At 35.2% G+C, this 22,159-nt stretch overlaps 1 protein-coding gene across 1 annotated transcript in view; it reads left to right on the forward strand.

Annotated features, from left to right (window-relative positions):
• Positions 1-22,159, forward strand: part of LOC149792336 (arginine kinase-like) — a 59,966-nt gene that overhangs the window by 11,201 nt on the left and 26,606 nt on the right. Inside the window, exons 2-4 of the mRNA XM_089970909.1 lie at positions 1,398-1,657; positions 8,324-8,472; positions 15,983-16,148. Coding sequence (XP_089827035.1) covers positions 1,398-1,657; positions 8,324-8,472; positions 15,983-16,148 — 575 coding nt within the window. The remainder of the gene's footprint in view (positions 1-1,397; positions 1,658-8,323; positions 8,473-15,982; positions 16,149-22,159) is intronic.

The following is a 22,159-nucleotide window of genomic DNA, read 5'->3' on the forward strand; positions in this document are numbered from 1 at the left end:
TCCTATTATTCTACCTTGGTCAAGTGCTTGAAGCCATTTATCAGTTAGGGAGATCAAGGCAGTCTCACAGTAATGGTTCTGTCTAAAGCCTGATTGATTTGGGTGTAATGGCAAGTATTTGGTTAAATATGACATGAATGACTCATGGACATGTTTTTCAATCAATTTTGACAAGCTTGGTAGTATTGAGATTGGTCGATAGTTATCAACATCATCCTTAGAACCCGATTTGTGAATAGGAGTTACTTTTGCAGTTTTCCATATTTTGGGGACAGGTCAAGTTGCAGTACTTAAATTAATTATGAATATTATGCTATCTACAATAACAGAGGCAGAAGATTTAATGAGTCATGGACCAGTCTGATCAAGTCCTGTAGCTTTCTTGGTATCAAGTTCACTGAGACATTTTTTAACAAAGTTTTTTTATACTGATGGGATAGAGAAACATACTTCCTTAGAGATTTTGCTGCTGCAGAACTTTATCAGTTCATTAAAGTTGTTTTCTATCACTGGTTCTTTTAACTTTTTGGTAATGTTGGTGAAAAAATCATTGAAAACATTTGCAATGTCAGTTTCATCAGTGACTATGGTGTCATTTACCAGAAGTGAGTGAATTTTAAGCAGCAACAGATCCAGTAGCAACTAAACGTACATTTTTCATATAGTTTATTTTATTTTTAGCATGTCATATATAGTTTCCACTTTTTATCCTCATATTACCCTTCTTCGCCGCATAATGGTTACACTTGTATCTCTCGTGGGCTTGGCATGTATGCATAATTTTGTAAACGACTGTCAGCAGATAGTGATCAATTGATTGGAACTTAAAGTCTTAGTTAGGCAGATTTTGGGTTAGAAATACCAAAAATGTTGACTTTAAATTCTTAATAGGGAATGAATGAAGAATCCCAAGAGAGACTGGTAATGATCAAGAACACTTGGGTCATGGATTTTTTATTTAAAAAATCTGAATAAATATTCATTTTTCCAGCATTATATATTTTTAATTGGTCATTGTTGAGTCAGTCATTAACATGGTTTGTTAGTTTCCTTCCAAATTAAATTAACTGTGACCTGAAATAGTGGGCATCGTTATTTTTGTGAAAAAGAAAGTTATAAAAAGAGTGCTATAATCTGAATCTCCAATGACTGCTTCAGAGCATAAAATACTGGAAGCGAGAATTTTGCAGATAATAATAAATCTGTGCTGTAAGCACCTGTCACATATTGCATTGAATAAACGACATGCAGTTATGGGTATTTATGACCTGTTGTGTTTATTGCAGTTTTTGTTGTTGGTTTTGTTTTATTCCTGCACTTTGTGACCTTTGCCCTACTTATTTTATTTTTATATCTGGAATTCACGCTTATTTTTTTTAAAAATCGCTCCTTTTCAGGTTGTGAGAACTTGAGCAGCTCAGTAGGAATTTATGCCTGTGATCCTGAAGCTTATGATGTCTTTTCTGATGTCATGCATCCAGTCCTGAAAGATTACCACAAAGTGAAGGAACTGAAACATCCAGCCTCAAACTTCGGTGATGTGTCCAAGCTTGATTTTGGTGATCTTGACCCCAGCGGCAAGTACATTGTCTCCACCCGAGTCAGAGTTGGCCGAACCCATCAAGGCTTTGGATTCCCCCCGACTTGCACAAAACAGGTTGATATATAAATAATCTGACATAGAGTTCATAGTATATGAAAGCATTTATAAAATTAGATTGATATGCAACAAGATGTTCACATCAAGTTATGTCAACTCCATACAGTGGTGTATGTTGGTAAAATAGGGTTACAAGTGTTCATAGCATTGGGGCCTATTGTGAATGTTTTAAATACCTGTACATCAGCGATTTACCAAAGAAAAAATGATAGAGGTTGAAATATAATGCAATATTTTCATGGATTTGGATGATTATTAGGCATAATTTTATATAAATTCACATGAATCCTACAATTTCACACAAAATTAACATAATTTTTTAAAGTTTCTCTTATTAAATGAGTTGTGTTTCAGTATTGTTTCTTGATTATATTGCAAGTGATCGATGACTAAAGGTAGCATTGGAGTTGCATTTTATACCTTGTGTATAAGATATATTGGTAGGAAAATATGAAGAAAAACTTTAATTTCACATTGATTGTTTGGTGATCCTGCAAACCTGTGAACCTATCCTGTACGAAATTTTTCACATGGATTCGATATGGAATCTATACATACTTTTACAAGAAGATTCATGTGGAAATTTTTATTCTATAGCTAAACCACTCTTATGGATTTCATTGTATCCATATGGAAATGTTATGGATTCCTTACATACTCCATATGGAATATCCCATGAAATATGCAAATTAGTCCATGAGATCTGTAGGTTGTCCATATGGAATTTGGTAATAGTCCATCTCATACAAAATTTTCCAGGCGTACTTGAAGTGGATTTCAGACAGGTTTTTTAAGCGCTTTCTGCGTAAACAATACAAAAATCTGCTTCAAATTTCTATTAAACTGCCTAATGATTCTTAACCCTTTACCTCATACAACCGTCTTTGGACGCCTCTACAAAAGTCGCATCGAAGCGACTTTTGACGCTTCTACAAAAGTCCCATAGAAGCGCCTTTTGACGTCTGCTGTAAACATCAGCCATTTTAAGCCGGTTTTTGTAGCGCCACCTTCGGGGAAAACCCCTTATTAGATACTACATTCATTTCTGTGAATGACAATTACGTCAGATCACGTGGTCACTGTTTATGTACTGGTCGATATCTGCTATTTAAAGTAACTGGGTCGTAATCTCCACTCTCCAAAATGGCGGTCGCGGATTTCATTCAGTACTTACGAAGTTTTCATGATTAGAATCACAACTATGAAAGATTCAGTAACCTAGGTAAAGGCTCTGATATTGATATAGGCTGCAATTAGTTTTTATAAATTATCAAATTTAGATGACTTAGTGATGTAGACACAGACGAAAAACTTGTAAATTTCGAGTACGAGAAATGGCAGCTACGGTTGGTCACACGGCCTCACTGACATGACTGTGAACGAATTCTCTCCAGATTTTAAAGCACATAAATAATTACACAGCTATAACAATCGGACTTTACTCTTAAATTGTTCCACATGTAATAGATGTGTACCAAAAATGTAAAATGGTTAAAATTGCTGTTAAACGTAACATACACTACATTGCTTAACAGTTCACAGGCAAGCTATGCGTATGCGGTCGACTAGGTAACATGTGTTCTATTTATAGCGAGCTGCACTTTGTCACTATGCTCTATGAGGTAAAGGGTTAAACATTATTGGGAATCAATGATAAATATTTGCAATAATTTTTACAATGGATTATTTTGACAGACATTGTCAAACAAGATTTAGGTTTTTCTTGTCCTCATTTTCTTTCTTGCATACAAACCTAATCCATGATGGCATCACTTATGTCTTTTTCATTTCACTGAGAAGTTTGGTGAGATTTCACAAATATTTCAATTAAAATTTTCATTGAAATTGTATTCAGATCTCACTAAAATTGCACCGAAATATTTGTGAGGTTTCAAAAAAAATTGACTAAAACTTTTGTGAGATTTCAGTAAAAAGTTTGATCATTATATAGTGTTTTATTGAAGTATCATTAGTTTTTCACACATTTCAAAATGTTTCAAATTAATAATGATATGAATTAAACATGACTTTATTAACCAAAGTGATCTTAACACATTAACCCCTAGCGTTCACGGGGCAGGAGGTAGTAGCCTACTGCCGAGCTCTGTAGCGTCATGGTCATGAATGATACACTAAAGTGGGTGGTATTATAGAAAGGTAGACAGATGTAGCTCTACAATGATACCAAATAATCTGGAATATCTAGTTGCACTACAAAATACAGATAGAAGAACCTCCTTTTTCGGACCCGAGTTCTTTTTACGCAAAATTCGCCCGTGTTTGGAATCCCATTTTGTGTCCGGATTTTAGACTGTTTGGTCTCAGATCTAAGGCAAACTGGTATGAACTGCAAACAGACAGATGAGCCTTTGCAAAAAGTAGGATAAGATGGGCATTTGGAATAAAGAGTGGTCCCCATACCAAAATAATGGCTCTGTTTATGTTTAGCAAAAAAAAAAAAAAAAAGTACAACTTTTACCCTTCTGCTCATGTGCAAGTCAAATAGCCAATGAAAAATGATGTTTCTAACACAACTAGGCAGTATGTTATTGAAAGATGACCGGGGATTTGGTGTTTTCGGAGTCTATTCAGAAATTGCTTTCAAAATGTGTTTCCTACTCGATTTTCAGGCAAAAATGGCAAAAAACATCCAGGGGTTAATGTGTAAAGTGTGCATGAAAACAAATATACAGATATTGTAATTATATGACATCCAAGGCAAGAGAAATGGCAGTTAATAATAATAATGACTTTATTTACAGAAGGTAACTCAGTTACAGAACTAATCTACCTTGAGGCCTTCTATCTGTTATGTACAATATATACAACATTATGTGAAGAATCTGGCTTGACACTAAATAATTGATTTTTGTGACGTTTGCACGTATTGGGGTGGGGTTCTTCCAATATAATATAATTAAATTATGATGAAAGTTCCACCCTGGCTCATGAGGTTAGAAAGTTAAATTAGTGACGAGATAGTTTTACAGCTCTGAGCCCCCAGTCAGCAATGCCGACGGTTAAATTATAGAGAACACGAAGATGAAATTCAATCAATAACAATTTAATAAATGTGATAATTTAAAACGATAACTTCCAATCACTCGTCTTTCCCTTGACCAAGTGACAGCCTAATTCATCCCGTGATTTACAGTGTGAGTTCGATTTTCCCCGTCTTTGCATCTACTCATCTATTTCTTTCCCACTGATTCCTTCCTTCTTTCCGTTCCTCGAACTCCTCCTTTGTCTCCGTTTCCCTCTCTACTATCTCCTCCTCCAATTTCGCTCCCAGACTTCAACTTCTCCTGACTTCTCTCCTTTCTTCTCTTTTCCTCCGTCTCTACTATCTCCTCCTCCAATTCGCTCCTAGACTTCAACTTGTCCTGAGTTCTCTCCTTTCTTCTCTTTTCCTCCGTCTATCTATCTGAGACTACGGGACCAAACTGTAACTGGTCTGTCCATCAAAGCTTCCTTATTTGAAGCTCTCTGTACTTAGAATTTCCCGCTCTAAGATTTTCCCGCCAATAACGAATGGCTATTCGGAGTTACGCTAACCTCTCCTCTGGGTAATTTCTCTCAGCGAACTAACTCTTGCCGGAAGACGCGGGAATATCATCCTACCCAAATCAAGGTCTCCCCGCCATCTCGATTCTGATTGGGTGGCGCTGTGCCCCTGTCCAATCGTCTTAGCGGCCAGTTCAATCTGTCTCTCTGTTTGCAGGGAAAGAAGTTAAGACACTCCCACTTCTTCAGGCAACTTCTTTTGATCTTGGAAAACATTTCGACACCTAGGTGATAATGGGCTATCGTGAGGCCTCGCAACTCCTATGTCCGGCTCTTCAATTCTAGCCACAACAATCTTACGTAACGGATTAGTGCTAGCCTTTGGCAGTGTTTGACATCAAACAATGGCCTGTCAGAATTACCTTGATTATACATGTTTCAAACTGGGCTACTCTGGGTCGAGGAAAACATGACAATTTTAAAAATCAAAGTATCCAGCCTAGAACATATGCACAGGCGTCTGTGAAAATAATGCAAAATTACAGAAAAACATCCATTTGAGACATTGATTATGAAAAGACATGACCAAAAAAGTAGAGAAAATGTAAACATGATCAGAAAATGAATACGTGGTAGTACAAGCATGAATGAATCTTTGGACTTGGAAAATTTGGTGCAAGGTGGATTTTGGGCTTGATCTGATGTTTACTCTGAAAAATTATTTTTTTGGCTTCCTATTAACACACTAACACCTGGCAACAAGTTAACGTGGCAGGAGGTAGTAGCCTACTGCCGAACTCTAGCGTCATGGTCATGCATGATACATTAAAGTGTTTGGTATTTTAGAAAGGTAGACAGATGTAACTCTACAATGATACCAAATAATCTGGAATTTCTAGTTGCACTACAAAATACAGAGGGAAAAACCTCATTTTTTGGAGCCAATTTTGTGTCTGGATTTTTTACTTTTATTTGAGACTACGGCAAACAGGTATGAACTGCAAACAGACAGATGAAACTTTGCAAAATGTAGGATAATATGGCCATTTGGAATAGAGTGGTCTTGATAAAAAAAATAATGGCTCCATTTAGCAACAAAAAAAGAAGGAAAGAAAAATATTTTAAAAAACCAAAGAACTCCAACTTTACCCTTCTCATGTGCGAGCCAAATAGCCAATGAAAAATGATGTTTCTACCACAACTAGGCAGTATGTTATTGGATGATCACCTGGAAGTTGGTGTTTTCAGATGTATTAAGAAATAGCTATCAAAATGTCTTTTCTACTCGAATTTCAGGCGAAAACGATAGAAACCTCCAGGGGTTGATGTGTTAAAATATACTGTACAAAAGTCATACCCTTTTGAAAATGTAACTGAAATTTCAGCAAAATCACAGTGAACATTTTTTGACATTCACTCAAATGTTCTTTTTCATTAAAATTATGGTATTTTAGGAGATTTTACCAAGATTTCTGAAAATATCAGTGAAAGTTTGTCATTGAAATTTTACTGATTCTGCCAACATTTCTGAAAATATCAGTGGGAATTTGTCATTGAAATTTCACTGAGAGTTTGTCAAAAATTCTGAAAATATCAGTGATATTTTGAGATTTTAATATCACTGACATTTTAATAAAAATATCAATACGATATAATACAAGTTATTTTTGTTTCTTGTACAATTTGAATGACTTTCAGCAGCATTTATATTTCCTATTTCAGATAGCTTTAATTTTATTGTTTATTTTGTGCACAATAAATTGTTTCCATATCTTTCCTACTTACATTTCTTTTTCAATTTTTGTTGTTGTTGTATTTTTATTTAACTTAAACTGAATTTAACTGCCCTCAAACAAGTTTTCTTGTTTTCCTGTTTTAAATCTGAATTTTGCTTTTCTCCTGACCTGAATCTGATTTTCCTCAATACGGACCCTTTTTTAAATATCATCTCAGAAACTTTTTTAAAAAAATAATGCTATATCCGGTCCCATTCTGCAACGAGCTTTGTAATAAATATTTGTTCCGTTCATTATTTAAAAGATGATCACTGTAAAGAGCTTTCTGATTGGTCCAAATGTTGTACTTGCCCAATGAATTGTTGCATAATGGAAACTGATGGGAATGAGCATGCTTGCTAAACAGGGTGATTCAAATTTTAGAGCAGGGTACAAGATTGAATAACTGTTTGAAAAATGTGCAGCAATGAGAATAGCTTGAATACAAAGTTAATGGGAACGTAAAATTGGTCAGTCTGTATGTAAACTGAACGCTAGAACTAGCATTTTGCTTTTTGTGGCATAAAGAGCTTTACAGTAGCTTCTAACATGCTAAATAGTACAAGGAATTGATCCATAATGTTTTCGAAGTTATATAACTCAAAAGTGATTAACTTCCAGAATGAATTTAAGGATTTAGAACGTATAGATTGCTGGTGGGAATTGTTGCCAAATACCCATGTCTATCAAAGATAGTCATATCTTTGCAGAATTTTCTTGGCCCACACATAGAATCATCTTTCAGTATTGTGAGACATTATTGTGTATATTATCAAAATATTCTAAGTGTGTTAGAATTCAGTGTAAAATAAGAGTACTTATAACATGATAAACATTTGTCATGGCTGCTTATGGAACAAGGACTAATTCAAGAGACTACAATAGCATCATAGTTTGTACATTAATCAAAAATAAAGTCTGCAGTAAAAGTGACATAAGGCAGGCTCCTAGCATTTCTTCTTTTCATAATCAATGTCTCAAATGGATGCTGTTCTGTAATTTTGAATTATTTTCATAGTTGAATTTTTCCCTGCAGATTTGGTAATGGGATTCATAGCATTACTTTATTTTGAATTCAGTATAATAAAGGGTGCTATAAGAAGTGGAGACCAGATGTTTAGGGTGCAATGAGTGCATTTTGGAAATATCCAGAATTATGAGAGAGAGAAAAATATTCAGCCTTTAATTTTAATCCCCTTCACCTTTTGCCAACGAAATTGCAGTTGCAGACATCAATGAATTTGACATGTATAAATGTATCTAAGGAACCAATTTTAAGAATTGATAGACCAATTGCAACCCTACCCCATCCTCAGGAAAAAAATAGAAATAAATATACAGGGAATTCTGCATTCTACTATCTCATTCATGATTTTTCATACAGCATCGTCTTGACATGGAAAAGAAAACTGTTGAGGCCTTGAAGACTTTGCAAGGAGAATTGGCTGGTACATATTACCCCCTTGTTGGTATGACCAAGGAAACCCAGAAACAGCTCACTGACGATCACTTTCTCTTCAATGATAGTGACAAGTAAGAGCTTGATTGAGTCAAAGCGTTTGATTACCAATCATTTTATAATTTATGTGAAGAAAGATTTCCAAATATGTTTTTTATTTTAATGGGTTAAGTTCATACAGATAGAATGGGGCACAAACATAGTCGATTAGAACCATACAATTTTAAGTGTCCTTTTTTTACAAGATGAGTCAAACCATATATGGATTTATAGACTAATAACCCTTATCTGCTGAAATGGTAGCCATTTTAGGGTTTTAAAAAGGTTTGTTGATGGTATATCTAAATTAGTATATAAAAAATAACTCTAGCTGCTCCTTTTTGAAATTTCAGGAATCTATCCTGATTTTTTGTACCACTATTACTCACGAAGGTGCAATCGATTGAGATGAGAGTTTTAGGAATTTAGCACTTATATTATCTAGACCTGTAGCTATTTTGACTTCAAGTTTGTCTAATTCATGTAAAATGAATTCAAGACTTATTTTAGGTATTTTGAAGCACTCTTCGTTGCTAAGTTTTGAAGACATAGGCTGATTTAATTCATGACTGGAGAGTCTTTTATGAGCTGTTAGATCCACAAGTTTTTCATTTATATTCACAAAGTAATCATTGAGTTCATTTGCAGTTTCAAGAGGTTCTTGATTTTCATCAGTAATACATGTAAATGCCAGGTTATTGACAGAGTTGGCTCTCAAGTCACTGAAGGTTTGAAGAGTTTTCTCAGATACTGTTTTGTAATACTATCTGATATTTCAGTGGAATAACAAGTTTTCCTTGCCTTGAATCATTGACTTGATTCTATTTCTGCATAATCTGTTATTGTCAGTATCTTTTAATTTGTGAAATCTATCCCTTGTTTTAAGTCTGGTAGTGCGGGAGACATATATTTATGGATGATGTCACCTAGTTCTGCGAATAAATACCATATTTTTATGGCAGAGGACATTGAAGTCTACAAATTTCCAATCTGGGCCAATCATTAATCATATTCTAATAATAGCAGGGAGACAACACATTTATCGTTGCAGTAGATCATGGCTCTGCTTAATTGTAAGAGAACATCAAAGAAACAAATATAATACAACAGACTTGTTTGCTCAGCAATTTCTGTTGTCATCGGTGGACATTGTTGTAAACAATATGATGGTTGTTAAGTAGTACCAGTCTTGCAGGCGTATCATAGTCTGTTGCTGCTGATTACCATATATACGTAAGGGGTAGTCCTAATTTTTAATAGTTTGTTTGGGCTTTGTGTTGAAGTGTAGAAGTATAAATAGCAATATGCTCAATTTGCCCAATTTGAGAAAAAAATTTCTGCAGGGATATACTACATGTTGATATGAAAGTGCTCTGATATTGTTACATGTTGTTATACAAGTGCTATGACATGACATCCAATTCATTAACAACTTCAGGTTCCACTAAATTGTGTTTATACCTGTAGCCAATTTTGTATACCGTATTTCATGTTATTTTTTGTACCCTTTATTTTTTGTACACAAAACTTGATATTTTTTTTTTTTTTCATACATAAAACGATCTACTGTGAAGATTTACTTTTGCCAAATTTATTTAAAAAAGGTGCTGCCCTTTAAATTTACAGCTAAGAATAAGAGATTAAAAATCATTGTTTTGTTGCTTTTTTATTTATCTACACCTCTTCCTCAATAACTCATGCACAGGGGGGTCCACAAACATAGACAGCACTATAAGTGAGGTGTGAGTTACTGAGGGACCTCCAAAAATTGAAAAAGAATCGCTTTGGCATCAAGGGGGGTGGGGGCTTACAGAACTGGGCTGTCTATTGACTGAATCCTCATTTTACAATCACGTCGATAATAATTTTTACAAACGTGCTTTTTTCTAATGACGTTTTTCGTTATTCTGTTTAAAAAACATTTATTTTCAAAATGTCCAACCTATGAAAGATCATAACAACTGGTTTCAACAACCGCCACCTGTATGCAAAAAAAAAAATCTGTATTGCATTACTGTTTTTTTGTTTTCTTGATTAGTGTGGTTCCCATAGTGGTGTTTAATATTATCCTGCCAAATCAGGAGTCCACAGAGCAGGGAACTAGACTAACTGTTGATACACCACCAAACAAGATTCCTTTTGTTTTTCTTCAAAATCACATGACATTTATTTCGTGAGACAATCATCTACGTAGAAACTCAATTTTTTTATTTTTCAATTGGTGCAATATTGACGTCGTGATTTCATTGGAAGTAATAATGAAACTTCTTATCTTCCTGGAGGATATCTCTGAAACTCACTTGCCCACAATGATCTGTATCTGTGAAATCAAGTTCTTTATCTTAGGAAGTATTCATTTTGCTTGGCTGCCTTGTTATCTTTGATCACAGTTATGAAAGAGTTAATTTAAGGTAGTTTATGTTACATACACAATAACATTTATAAGTGTTCGATTGATCAAATGAAGTGAGTTCACCCGACATATGACTGGGGCCTCTAGATTTTAAGTTTGCAGGATTTTCGTGCCTTTAAACTATTATTTTATTCCACCTCCTTTATTTGATTCAAAAGACATAATTAATGTGATAATACAAAGGAGGACAACTTTTAATTCAGTGCAACAATACAACAAATACATCCGGAAGTCAATTATCAAAACATGGTTGGCACTTAATTAGGTTCTCAGAATAATGCTTACGAACAAAGTTGTTGCAGTAGATTGACGCATTTTACATTTTATTACAAGAGGACACGTTGCATTTATGATGATTGCACTTAAAAGAAACTATAAGAAAGAACTAGAACACAAATTTCAATAGATAAAAAAATTATTTAATTTGTATTTATTTATTAAAGTGCTGCCTCCACTTGGAGTAAGTGACATTTTAATTTATAAAAATTTCCTTACATATCGTTAATTGTGGTGTACTAGAAATGTTGTTTGGAAAGAAAATTTAAAAAATTGTGTGACCTATTTTTAAATTTAATATTTCATAGTGTTGATTAAAATTTCCAGGTCCTATCTACCGTTTTTGACAATAAAACAAGCGATACATCAAGTTTCCATTACCAATTTTGATCGCGATCTTCTTCAAGTTCAACAAATAGAGATCAATTTTGGGGGTATTTTCTGTTTTAAAAAATGGGATCCACACCTGACCCCACGTTATAAGCAGGTTTGCAGGTTATCGAGAGAGGGGTATATTATTTTTATTTCATTTTGTTAAAATTTAAGACAGGTTCCCATTTCCAATGGCTTCAGAAATTGACCAAAGTTCGATTTAGGTACATCAAAATGACCAGGGTATTGATTTGCTAAGTGAGTTATGAATAGTAACTAACTTGGGGCACATTCTTAACTGATGCACTGAATAGTGAAACAGGAAATTCATGCAAATAATCATGCATGTAGGTCATTGATAATTTCTTTCTTTTGTTGGTGTATTTCACTACATATTTTTTTGTTTTTTTATTTGTATCACGTTTCAAACAGCATCAGAAGAAATTATTGTTGTTGTTGTTCTAGGGTTTAACGCCATTTTTCAGCACAAGATAGGCTATACATGGCGGCCAGTATAACTGGTGGAGGAAGAACCCTGGAAAACCCAGGGAAGAACCACCGACCCATGAGAAGCTACTGATAGGCTTTCCCACGTACCCATGCTAGCCGAGCCTTGGACTCAAACCCATGCAGACAGAGGTGAGATGGCAGTGATCCGGAACGGTGAGCACTTTAGACCACTCGGCCACTTGGGGCCCCGTCAGAAGAAATACTGATGTATCACTTATATACTCAAAACAAGTAGTTTATTCTTTGCAGAGTTATAATTGGTATAATCCCTTATGAGAAATATAAATATTTGTTTGCTCAATGAAACCCAAAACCAAATTATCTGTTATCTTCGCATAAATGTGTAATTGAGGCATCTAATAATGATTTTTTTAAAAAAGACAACTAAAGAATTATTCACCATTTATAATTGTATAGAAAGCCTTTTGTTGGGCTTACTCGGAAAGGGCAACTGTTTTGTTAACTGAGAATCTATTCGCATTCATCACATTGCCCTTCATTTTGTCTTTGTGTCGGCGAGAAAAGATGTTTTTGTTCTGTTGTTGTCATTACAGTATATACTGCTATTCATTAACAACTGGACAACATCGTTAATGAGCACTCTTTATTATGTCATTGTAACAAAGAAACGTGCACATTTAAAAATGAGTTCAAAAGCCATTTGAGTGTATTTGTCCAGTAAAAATAATATCTCAGTACAGAATGAAGTGAAAGCCACAGGCCGTTGGGCAATTAATCTTATTGTCTCAATGTAGTAATGCAGTATAAACTATACAAACCCAGTTTTAATCATAAACGCAAAAATCATTGACTCTAAGAGATTTATATATAGGTAATATCTTCAAAGATCTTGAACTGTTCATGCTTGGACATGTCTACATTATTAAGTTTCTTCAAACCCCTACCAAAAGGGAGAGATTTTTATCTGGCCACTACCTAAATGCACTGAACCACCAAGCAAAAGGCAGAAAATGGACATCCCAGAAAAGACGAAGGTAAAGCCCATCACCTGTCTCTTTCTGCAGTGAATAAGAGTGCCAATGAAAGAGATTATGCTGAACAGCACAAATTAAATACTGGTGCAGCGGATAATGCCATCACACCAAAAGATACTATTGAAACAATGCCCATTATTGCTGAAAAAATGTCTGAGCTTGTAGTAGACAACCTGTACCACAGCAAAGATATGAGGGATATAAGCCAGTTTCCTGGTGCTGCAAAGTCACCAATAAGAGGAAAGTATAAAAATGGGACATAACGATAAAATAAGAATTGTTGAGGAGGCAAAACTAAGTGGAATTAGGCCCATAGCTGCAAAGTACCACCTTACAAAAAGTACTTTATCAAGCTGGATGAAAATGGAGTTTTCAAAAAAAAATTCAAAGGACAAAGAAAGGATCCATCCCAGGTGCCAGCTGACCCTTGACGTATTTGCATGAAAAGGAGCAGAAAATTTTATACTGGTTACTCTGTATGCGGGACCATCACGTGCCTGTAACAATTGAGATGTTGCAAAATGATGCTTCTGCAGTTTTTCAGGAGGAAAATCCAGTTTCAGGGCTCAAGAATATGGGTTGATAGCTTTTTCAAGCGAAATGGACCTGAGCTGAGATGCAGAACTACAATATCTCAAAAACTACCTCGAAACCTAGAGGAAAAAATAGACTTCTTTACCAGATATATAAGAAGGCTGCAGGAGGAGGAGGAATTTGATGAACATTTAATTGGAAGTATGGACGAAATGCCAGTGTATTTCGACTTGGTACCAGGGAAGATAATTTATAAAATCTGGACGAGAGAGGTGTGTATTAGAGGTACCGGCAGTGACACGCGCCATTTAACTTGTCTACTGACATGCTTGGCATATGGTGACTTGGCCACCCATGATAATCTTTCGAGAAAAATGAAACTTAAAAAATGTAAAAATCCCAAAGGGAATAGTACAATGTAGTGAAAATTCAACAAAAAGCATGGATGGATGAACACCTAATGTTGGATTATATTGATGAAGTTTTGAAAGCGCACACGAAGCGAGCACCTTCTTTCCTAGTGTTGGATTCATTCCGTGGCCATTTGACTGATGGAGTTAAAAACTCCAGAACAGCAATGGCACTAATCCGCATAATGAAGCGTCTTTGGAAAGTCTTTCTAGTGACGAAGAATGTGAATGGTTGTTTGAGGGTTATGAGCTGGAAGACTCGTAAAACTCTTGAAAATTATCAATTTTTCAGTACATAATGTTTTTGCAATTGTTTTGTTTTTCCTGGCCCATTCAAAAGTTTTTTGTTTGATTTTTTAAATAGAGAGGAAAAGCATGATATTCTTCTTGTGCTATAACGTTTCTTTGCTATGCTCTCTCTCTCTCTCTCTCTCTCTCGGCGTCCAAAGGCGCTTGCATGAGATAAAGGGTTAAATATGGCTATGTTCAAACAACATGCATCCTGACATTTTAGCAGCAGTGCAGAAAGACTAATTGAACATCTGTGTCAGGGTTGGAATCACAAAATGATAAACATTGAACATGGATTTGTGAACAAGTCTGGATTAGTTATGGAACACAAAAGATGAAATCCATCTTAATAAGAAGGGTCTATCCCACTTGCTCAATGCAGTAAATGAGATATTTTCAATGCTAAATAACAGCTATGATGCCTATAAAAGGCATAGAAACCAAGTTCACAAACATAATTGGGACCATGCAAACTGTTCATCGTCAGAAATCAAGATGTTTTTATTGTTTTGAACAAGGGCATAATGTGCAATCATGCAGACACACAAGCAAAATACACTGTTATTACTGTCTACAATATGGGCATTAGGCAAAACACTGAAATGTTCCACTCAAATATGCAGCATTAAGAAAATGGCAATTAAGATGGGGCCACAAGTTTAACTCTACCTTCTGCAAGTACTTGCTACCCTGGCTACTAAGCCTGATAAGCATCCTGCCTTCTAGCAGCTGTTTGTAGGCTGAACCCCAGAGCATCATAATAGCTGCCTGAGTGAGAACTTATTGAGTTATTTACATGCTGTCTACATTTTCTGTATCAATTTTGTCCCATGCAAACTATGTAATTTAATGAAAAATAAAATTTTAAACACTTGCCAATGTTTTGTGCCAGTCATTTCCACCAACAAGTACATATAATCCACAGGAATCAATGTTTATATTCACATATTTATATATATAAAAAATATATCTCAATATATCTGTGTTTAAATGTATATTAGATTACTTTTCTCACAACTATTTTGCACACCAATGTGTCCGCTATTTTATTGCAGATTTGGCAATTTTTTATGATACTGCCTAAAGCACGTAAAAAGAAATCGATCTCCCTTGCATTTTTTTTCTAAAATAAATGCTGGCCCTGAAACTGCTGTAAAGTCGTCCACATTTACCGGTCTTGCTTGTTCCAACCAGATTTGATTGTCTCTTGTTTCATCTTCGGATTCAGATAAATCTGAAATGTCAGGTGTCGAAACAGGACTTACGCTAATGTCCAGTCGTTCATCTTGAATCTGGTTAAAATCAATATCATCACTTTCAAATCCTTCAAAACTTCCATCAGAATCGTCGTCAGAATACATGAATGTTGACATTTTGTTTTACTGTCACCATTGACCTCGTTTTCAATAGAATTTCCCGCTTATATGTTGTAAAACTACTAATAGAATACATTCATACTTTTATGTAAGGACTATTTTCATTGGCTAAATATTATAAAAGAGAACAGATGTTTGTAATTTCATCCAATAGAAAGCTTTAATATGAAACGTGTATATGCATATCTGGGGTTTCCCAGCCCTTGGCCAGAAATGCATGCATGAGCCAGATGGGACAGAGAGAGTATTATTAGCAGCTTGTATATGCATCTCTGGGGTTACAAGGCTATTTTTATGGTCACATATATGCGTTAGCAGAAGTTAAAGAGTTAATTTTTTAGAGACTAATGTTGTGTTTCATGTTCCAGGTGTCTGAAGTCCGCTGGAGGTTATAATGATTGGCCCATTGGTCGTGGAATATTCTTCAACAAGGACAAGACCTTCCTTGTTTGGGTGAATGAGGAGGACCACCTGAGAATCATTTCTATGCAAAAGGGTGGAAACCTGGCTGAGGTCTACAAGAGATTGGTCAATGTAAGCAAAGCATTAGAACATTTATTTTACATTTTATTTCCCCTGTAGGAGCTCTAGGATCACACAAGATGGAATCAGTCATGAGAGAAGTCATTGAGCTACTCCAGCATTGAGAGACCTGCCAACTGTTACAGCTTTACCTGTAAATCTTGTGAAAATGACCCTTAAATTACAGAATGATGGAATAAAAAAGCAAAACGTTGCAGAAATATGATTGTTGTGGTAAAATCGGAATACTGGCTTGTTCACATTTGATTTTAGATTTTGTGGAACTGGTCAGGTAACCTAACTTTATAGGAATACCTCAGATACTCTAAACTGCACATATTCGCTCATGCAAAAGGTCTCCATGATCAGGCTGTTGCTTATATAATTTTTAAATATTGGCATGTTGAAGACAAAATGGAAAATAAACCTCTTAAGCTGTACAGAAGAATAAAAAGGGAATTATTATCTTGGGGAAAGAAGCTGGAAGGGCAAGAATTGTATTGAACATGCACTGATTTGAGCATGTCTGATGGCAGGAGATGTGATAGCTGTCATCATGTGGGATCCAAGAAATTAAATGAAGTTGAAAGATATCCAGAACATTTTTTACAATCTAGAATAGAAAGAACCCTGAACCTAAGTCTGTCTACACCCATTTGTTCATGCAGCATACTCTTCCTTTCTTTTTTTGGAACCTCTTAGCATTGGGATATAGTCAGTTTGACTCTTCGAAAATTGCTTTCATATAACTGTTTTGATATGTTTTTAAGCATATTAATTGAAATTTCCTTGTTTATTGAGTTATTATCCCTTCATTTCTTGCAAAGTTTGTTCATTTTTATTGCCTTCTTGTTAGTATCGGGATATTATTGTGCCATTTTAATCAGCATTGTTGTTAATAATTATACCCAGTGTGGGGCAATATTTAATCCTGTGTTAATGGTAGAGTCTATTAGTATTTGCTTAGGCACCATCTCTATACATTCCATCCTTGTGTGACTTCTACCCAACTGTGGTTCTGTTAATTCCCTTGATTAAAATTGGTAGTTCTTTCTTAGACAGTGTACTCATTCTTGCATTTAAATAATTTTATTGTACTGTGTTGTCAATATATTCTTGAAAGTCTAATCACTAGGAAATACTATTTAAAAATTTATACATAATTATGCACAGATGTCTAGTTGCTACTAGGTTAGGCAGTACTTCCTTAATTGTTTCATTACAGTTTATTAGCAGTAATACATTATCTGTCACCATTGCATTGCTTGCCTTTCTGGAATGGAAATTAAACGTGTCCATAAAACAAACTTCCATCATCCTATTAGATCAAAAGTTCCAGAAAGTCTAGAACAAGAAGGAATGCAGACCCAGCCTGTTCACAGAGTAACAGCACCAGGTTCCAATTTTTATAATTCAATATTTGCATGTTTCATGACTTCTATGGTTGGTACCATCTCTTCCATTCATATCTGGATTTTTTAGCTGGGGTCATGCTACCAGGCAAAGTGATTCACTGAGTCACCTAAAAAAAGGTAAACTTTGCCTTCTGTAAGGTAAGCGAAAATGACCTTTCCCTGTGATTTTTTAGAGGAACATTGAATGACCCTGCTATTGTAAATAATTCCTAGCCTTGGCCAGGTTAGTTCCAGTGTTATGTTATTGCAAAACATAGGCTTTAAGCCATCAAATAGTTGGTACTGATATCAATTTTGTGAACAAGCAAACTCTTGCACATTCACAGGCATGTGTTTTCATAGCTGATTGACCATTAACCCTTTCCCGAGTAAGTTATAGCAACTATTACTGCCTGATTTCCTTTGATGATAAAAACATACAAACTTGTGTTTTGAAACTTAAACTGATCTAAATAGCAATTTGGGTTATAAGAATAGAATCAGTAACATGAACATTTAAACTGCTGCATGTACATTATTTTCTTAACCCTTTACCTCATGCAAGTGCCTTTGGATGCCTCTGCCTGATTCGCATACAAGCGCCTTTTGACTCCTGCTCTAATCTTCGGCCATTTTTAGCGAGTTTTTATAGCGCCACCTTCGGGGAAAACCCCATATTAGATACCTCATTCATTGCTGTGAATGACCATTACATCAGATCACGTGGTCGCTGTTTATGCTCTAGTCAAAATCTGCTATTTAAAGTAAATGCATCGTATTCTCCACGCTCCAAAATGGAGGTTGCGGATTTTGTTCAGTACTTTTCATGATTAGAATCACAACTATGAAAGCTTCAGTAACTTAGGTAAAGGCTCTGATATTGGTGTAGGTAGCAATTAGTTTTTATAATAAATTATCAAATTCAGATGACTTAGTGATGTACACGCAGACAAAACAACTTGTAAATTTTGAGTATGAGAAATGGCAGCTACAGTTGGTCACATGGCTTCACTGATTTGACGGTGAACGAGTTCTCTCAAGATTTGTAAGCACATAAAAAATTCTTGAAAAATAATTACACAGCTATAACGATTGGACTTTACTCCTAAATTTTTCCACACATAATAGATGTGTCAGTGTTTCCCTTTACGCACACTGATGCACACATTTTGTTGCTGTGCGTATTTTTTTATGCAAGGGATTCGCATTATGCAATCAGGATTTATTTAATATCCAATGCGTTGGTCGAAGGGTGGCATCGAGTATAATTCGAGCATAGGCATTGACTGTTTCCCAGCTTTGTTTACTCCCTGTGTTGGGCTCCTCTAATCTCGCAAGCTCTCGCGCGATTTCCATTGAGCTCAGCAAGTTGTCATTTTGATGTTTAACCTCAATGCTTGTTGCACTAGAAAGTGATCTCCAGATTAAAATGTCATGCACTAAAAATCATTAGCGAAGAAAGTGAAAGAAGCAGAACACAAAAGAGTAACTGTGGATCTGACTTTAATATAATAAAAAAAATGGAGAAAATAATTCCCTCGACTGGAATACGGCACATCCATTAGGATTACCGTTGTGACTTCTGATAGCGTGATTGCGAAGACTGCAGAAGTGAATAATCCTTTTGTGACAGGGTTTTAGAATTTTAATAAATCTGCCCTCGTTCGCCACAAGATATCTGGAGTACACATTATAACCCAAGACATTCTTTCACAACAAAGAATCAGTAAACTTACCGAGACAAATGCATTTATTTGGATTACACAGTCTTGGGGTCAATTGCAGATTTTGTTGGTTCTTAACTTTGCTGCAATAAAAGAAAGACCTTAAAGTTCAAGTGTAACTTATTAGAAACAAGATTAGCTTCCTTGATTTTTGGATAAATTTGTTCTAGGATGAAGTACAATGAAACCGATGATAGTACACATTTTATGACAGGCAATAATTGACTGCCATTAGGTTAAAATGATTTTTTAGGCTTTTTGTATTGGCTTGTATGTAATATGTTGGTCTATAATATTGCTTCAAAAAGGTTATAAGGAGACTGTTAAAAGTAGGATTTTAAAAGAAAAATGAATTAATAAAATTATTCTTTGAATGAACAATGCATTTGTTAATTGTGCATGTTGGTTTATTTGTATGTTTAAAGAGTGAGAGAGAGAGTATGTTGTGCAAGTTGCAATATCCTATTTCAAGCTGAAAAAGTGTGAGTTGGATGATAATTTGTTAATGTATTTTTGACCCCTCACATTTTTTTATTTGACCCCCAGTTCTGACACCAAGGGTTTTTTTTTTTTACCCTCAGTTTTACACCCCTGGGGGATACACTGTACCATACATGTTAAATGGTTAAAATTGCTGTTAAACATTAACATAAACTACACTGCTTAACAGTTAATAGGCAGGCCTATGTGTATGGAGTTAAATAGGTAACAGGTGTTCTATTTATAGTGCACTGTACTGGGTAGCTTTGCTACATGTGTATTGGAGGGCTAAAAAGCCATACACTCTATGAAGTTAAGGGTTAATAAAAATCAGATTGGAACCGTAAGTGAACTGGTGATATGAAAATAATGGCAGAAATTGCTGTGTCTGGGAAGTACCACATTATTAGATTGTCTCTTTTCGTAAACCACTGGGCAAGGATATTCAGGAAAATATACTGTTCATAGAAAGCAGGATCTAAATATTAGAAACATGCTATTTTGTGGAAGTCTAGAGATGCTGTAAGGCGAAGATTGTATTCTGAATTCACTCATTTTGTGAAACTATAAGGTAAAAAAAACATCACAGCAAACGAAATGCTATAATTTAAGCAATGTCTAACATTACACCAAGTACATAGGCAAATATTCAAACTTTATATTTGCAATCCTATTAATGGGCTGTTGTAACAAAGCTATAAAGTGAGTGGTTACATTAAGAAAACCCGTGTCTAAAAACAGATGCACTTGAATGTTGGCTGTGTTGATTTGGTTGAGAAAAAGGGTTTAGTTCATTCATATACTGACTTTAATTCTTCATTGTCTTGTCTTTGAACAGATACATTAAAGTTTTATCTGCAACAAAGAAATTACGATGATCTGAAAGATGTGCATTTCTTGTCTTGTACATAGTACAGGTGTGTTTCAAACAAGTTTAGAAATCTTTTCAACTGCCATTTTATAGTGAACTTTTAGAAAGTTCTAGATTAAGGGTAGTTGATTAACCCTTTACCTCGTAGAGCATAGTGACATAGTGCAGCGCACTATAAATAGAACACCTGTTACCTATATAGCATACGCATAGGCCTGCCTGTGAACTGTTAAGCAGTGTAGTGTATGTAACGTTTAACAGCAATTTTAACCATTTTACATTTCTGAGACACATCTTTTATATCTGAAAAAATTTAAGAGTAAAGTCCAATTGTTATAGCTGTGTAATTATTTTTCATGGAAGAATTTTTTATATGCTTTAAAATTTTGAGAGAACTCGTTCACCATCATGTTAATGAAGCCACGTGACCAACCTTAGCTGCCATTTACGATACTCAAAATTTACAAGGTTTTCGTCTGCGTCTACATCACTAAGTCATCTCAGTTTTATAATTTATAAAAACTAATTGATGCCTACATCAATATCAGATCCTTTACCTAAGTTATTGAATTTTTCATGGCTTTGATTTTAATCGTGAAAACTTCGTACTGAATGAAATCTGTGGCCGTCATTTAGGAGAGTGGAGATTACGACCCAGTTACTTTAAATAGCAGATATCGACCAGTGCATAAATAGCGACCACGTGATCTGATGTAATTGTCATTTGCAGAAATGACGGTAGTATCTAAATGGCATTTTACCCCGAAGGTGGCACTACAAAAACCAGTTCAAAATGGGTGATGTTTACAGTAGGCGTCAAAAGGTGCTTCCATGCAAATGGAGTAGAGGCATCCAAAGACGCTTGCATGGGGTAAAGGGTTGAGCATTTTTAGTAACTTGCAATTACAATACTGTAATCGGTTTATTCTGTTAAAATTAATTACATTTTGCCAAGACACACTGCATGAGAATATGATAAAGGATCAGAAATTCTGTCATAGATATCGACATCGAAATGGCATCAGACTCCAGTGACACTGATGATGATCAGCCAAATTTTTGGGGAGATGTGCAAGATATTGACAGAAGTCCATTTACTTACCAGTCAGGACCATCACATAATTTGCAGGAAACAGCACCAGAAGTTGACTATTTCCAATTATATTTTCCAGTTGGACTTTTTGAAAAGATCGCAAGTGAAACAAATTTGCAGCTGAACAACATGTTGATCATGAAATCAGTGATGCAAGCTGGACAGAGACCAGTATGCCTGAGGTTTCTGCCTTTCTTGGCATGTTGATCTTCATGGGGATAATCAAAGCTCGTGACTATAGTTATTATTGGTCAAATGACAATTTTCTATCCAATGAAGGAATCAAAAATGTAATGCCACAAAGACGGTTTAAGAAACTACTCCAGTACGTGCACCGAAATGATGACAACAGATTTTCTTGCAGATCACCCTAACCATGACAAACTTAAAAAAATACATCCAATACTGGATGAAGTTCTGGCCAACATTGAGAAGATATACAAGCCTCGCCAATATCAAAC

This window comes from Sinohyriopsis cumingii, chromosome 9, assembly GCF_028554795.1.
Source record: "Sinohyriopsis cumingii isolate HCF-2022 chromosome 9, ASM2855479v2, whole genome shotgun sequence".
Classification (NCBI taxonomy): Eukaryota; Metazoa; Mollusca; class Bivalvia; order Unionida; family Unionidae; genus Sinohyriopsis; species Sinohyriopsis cumingii.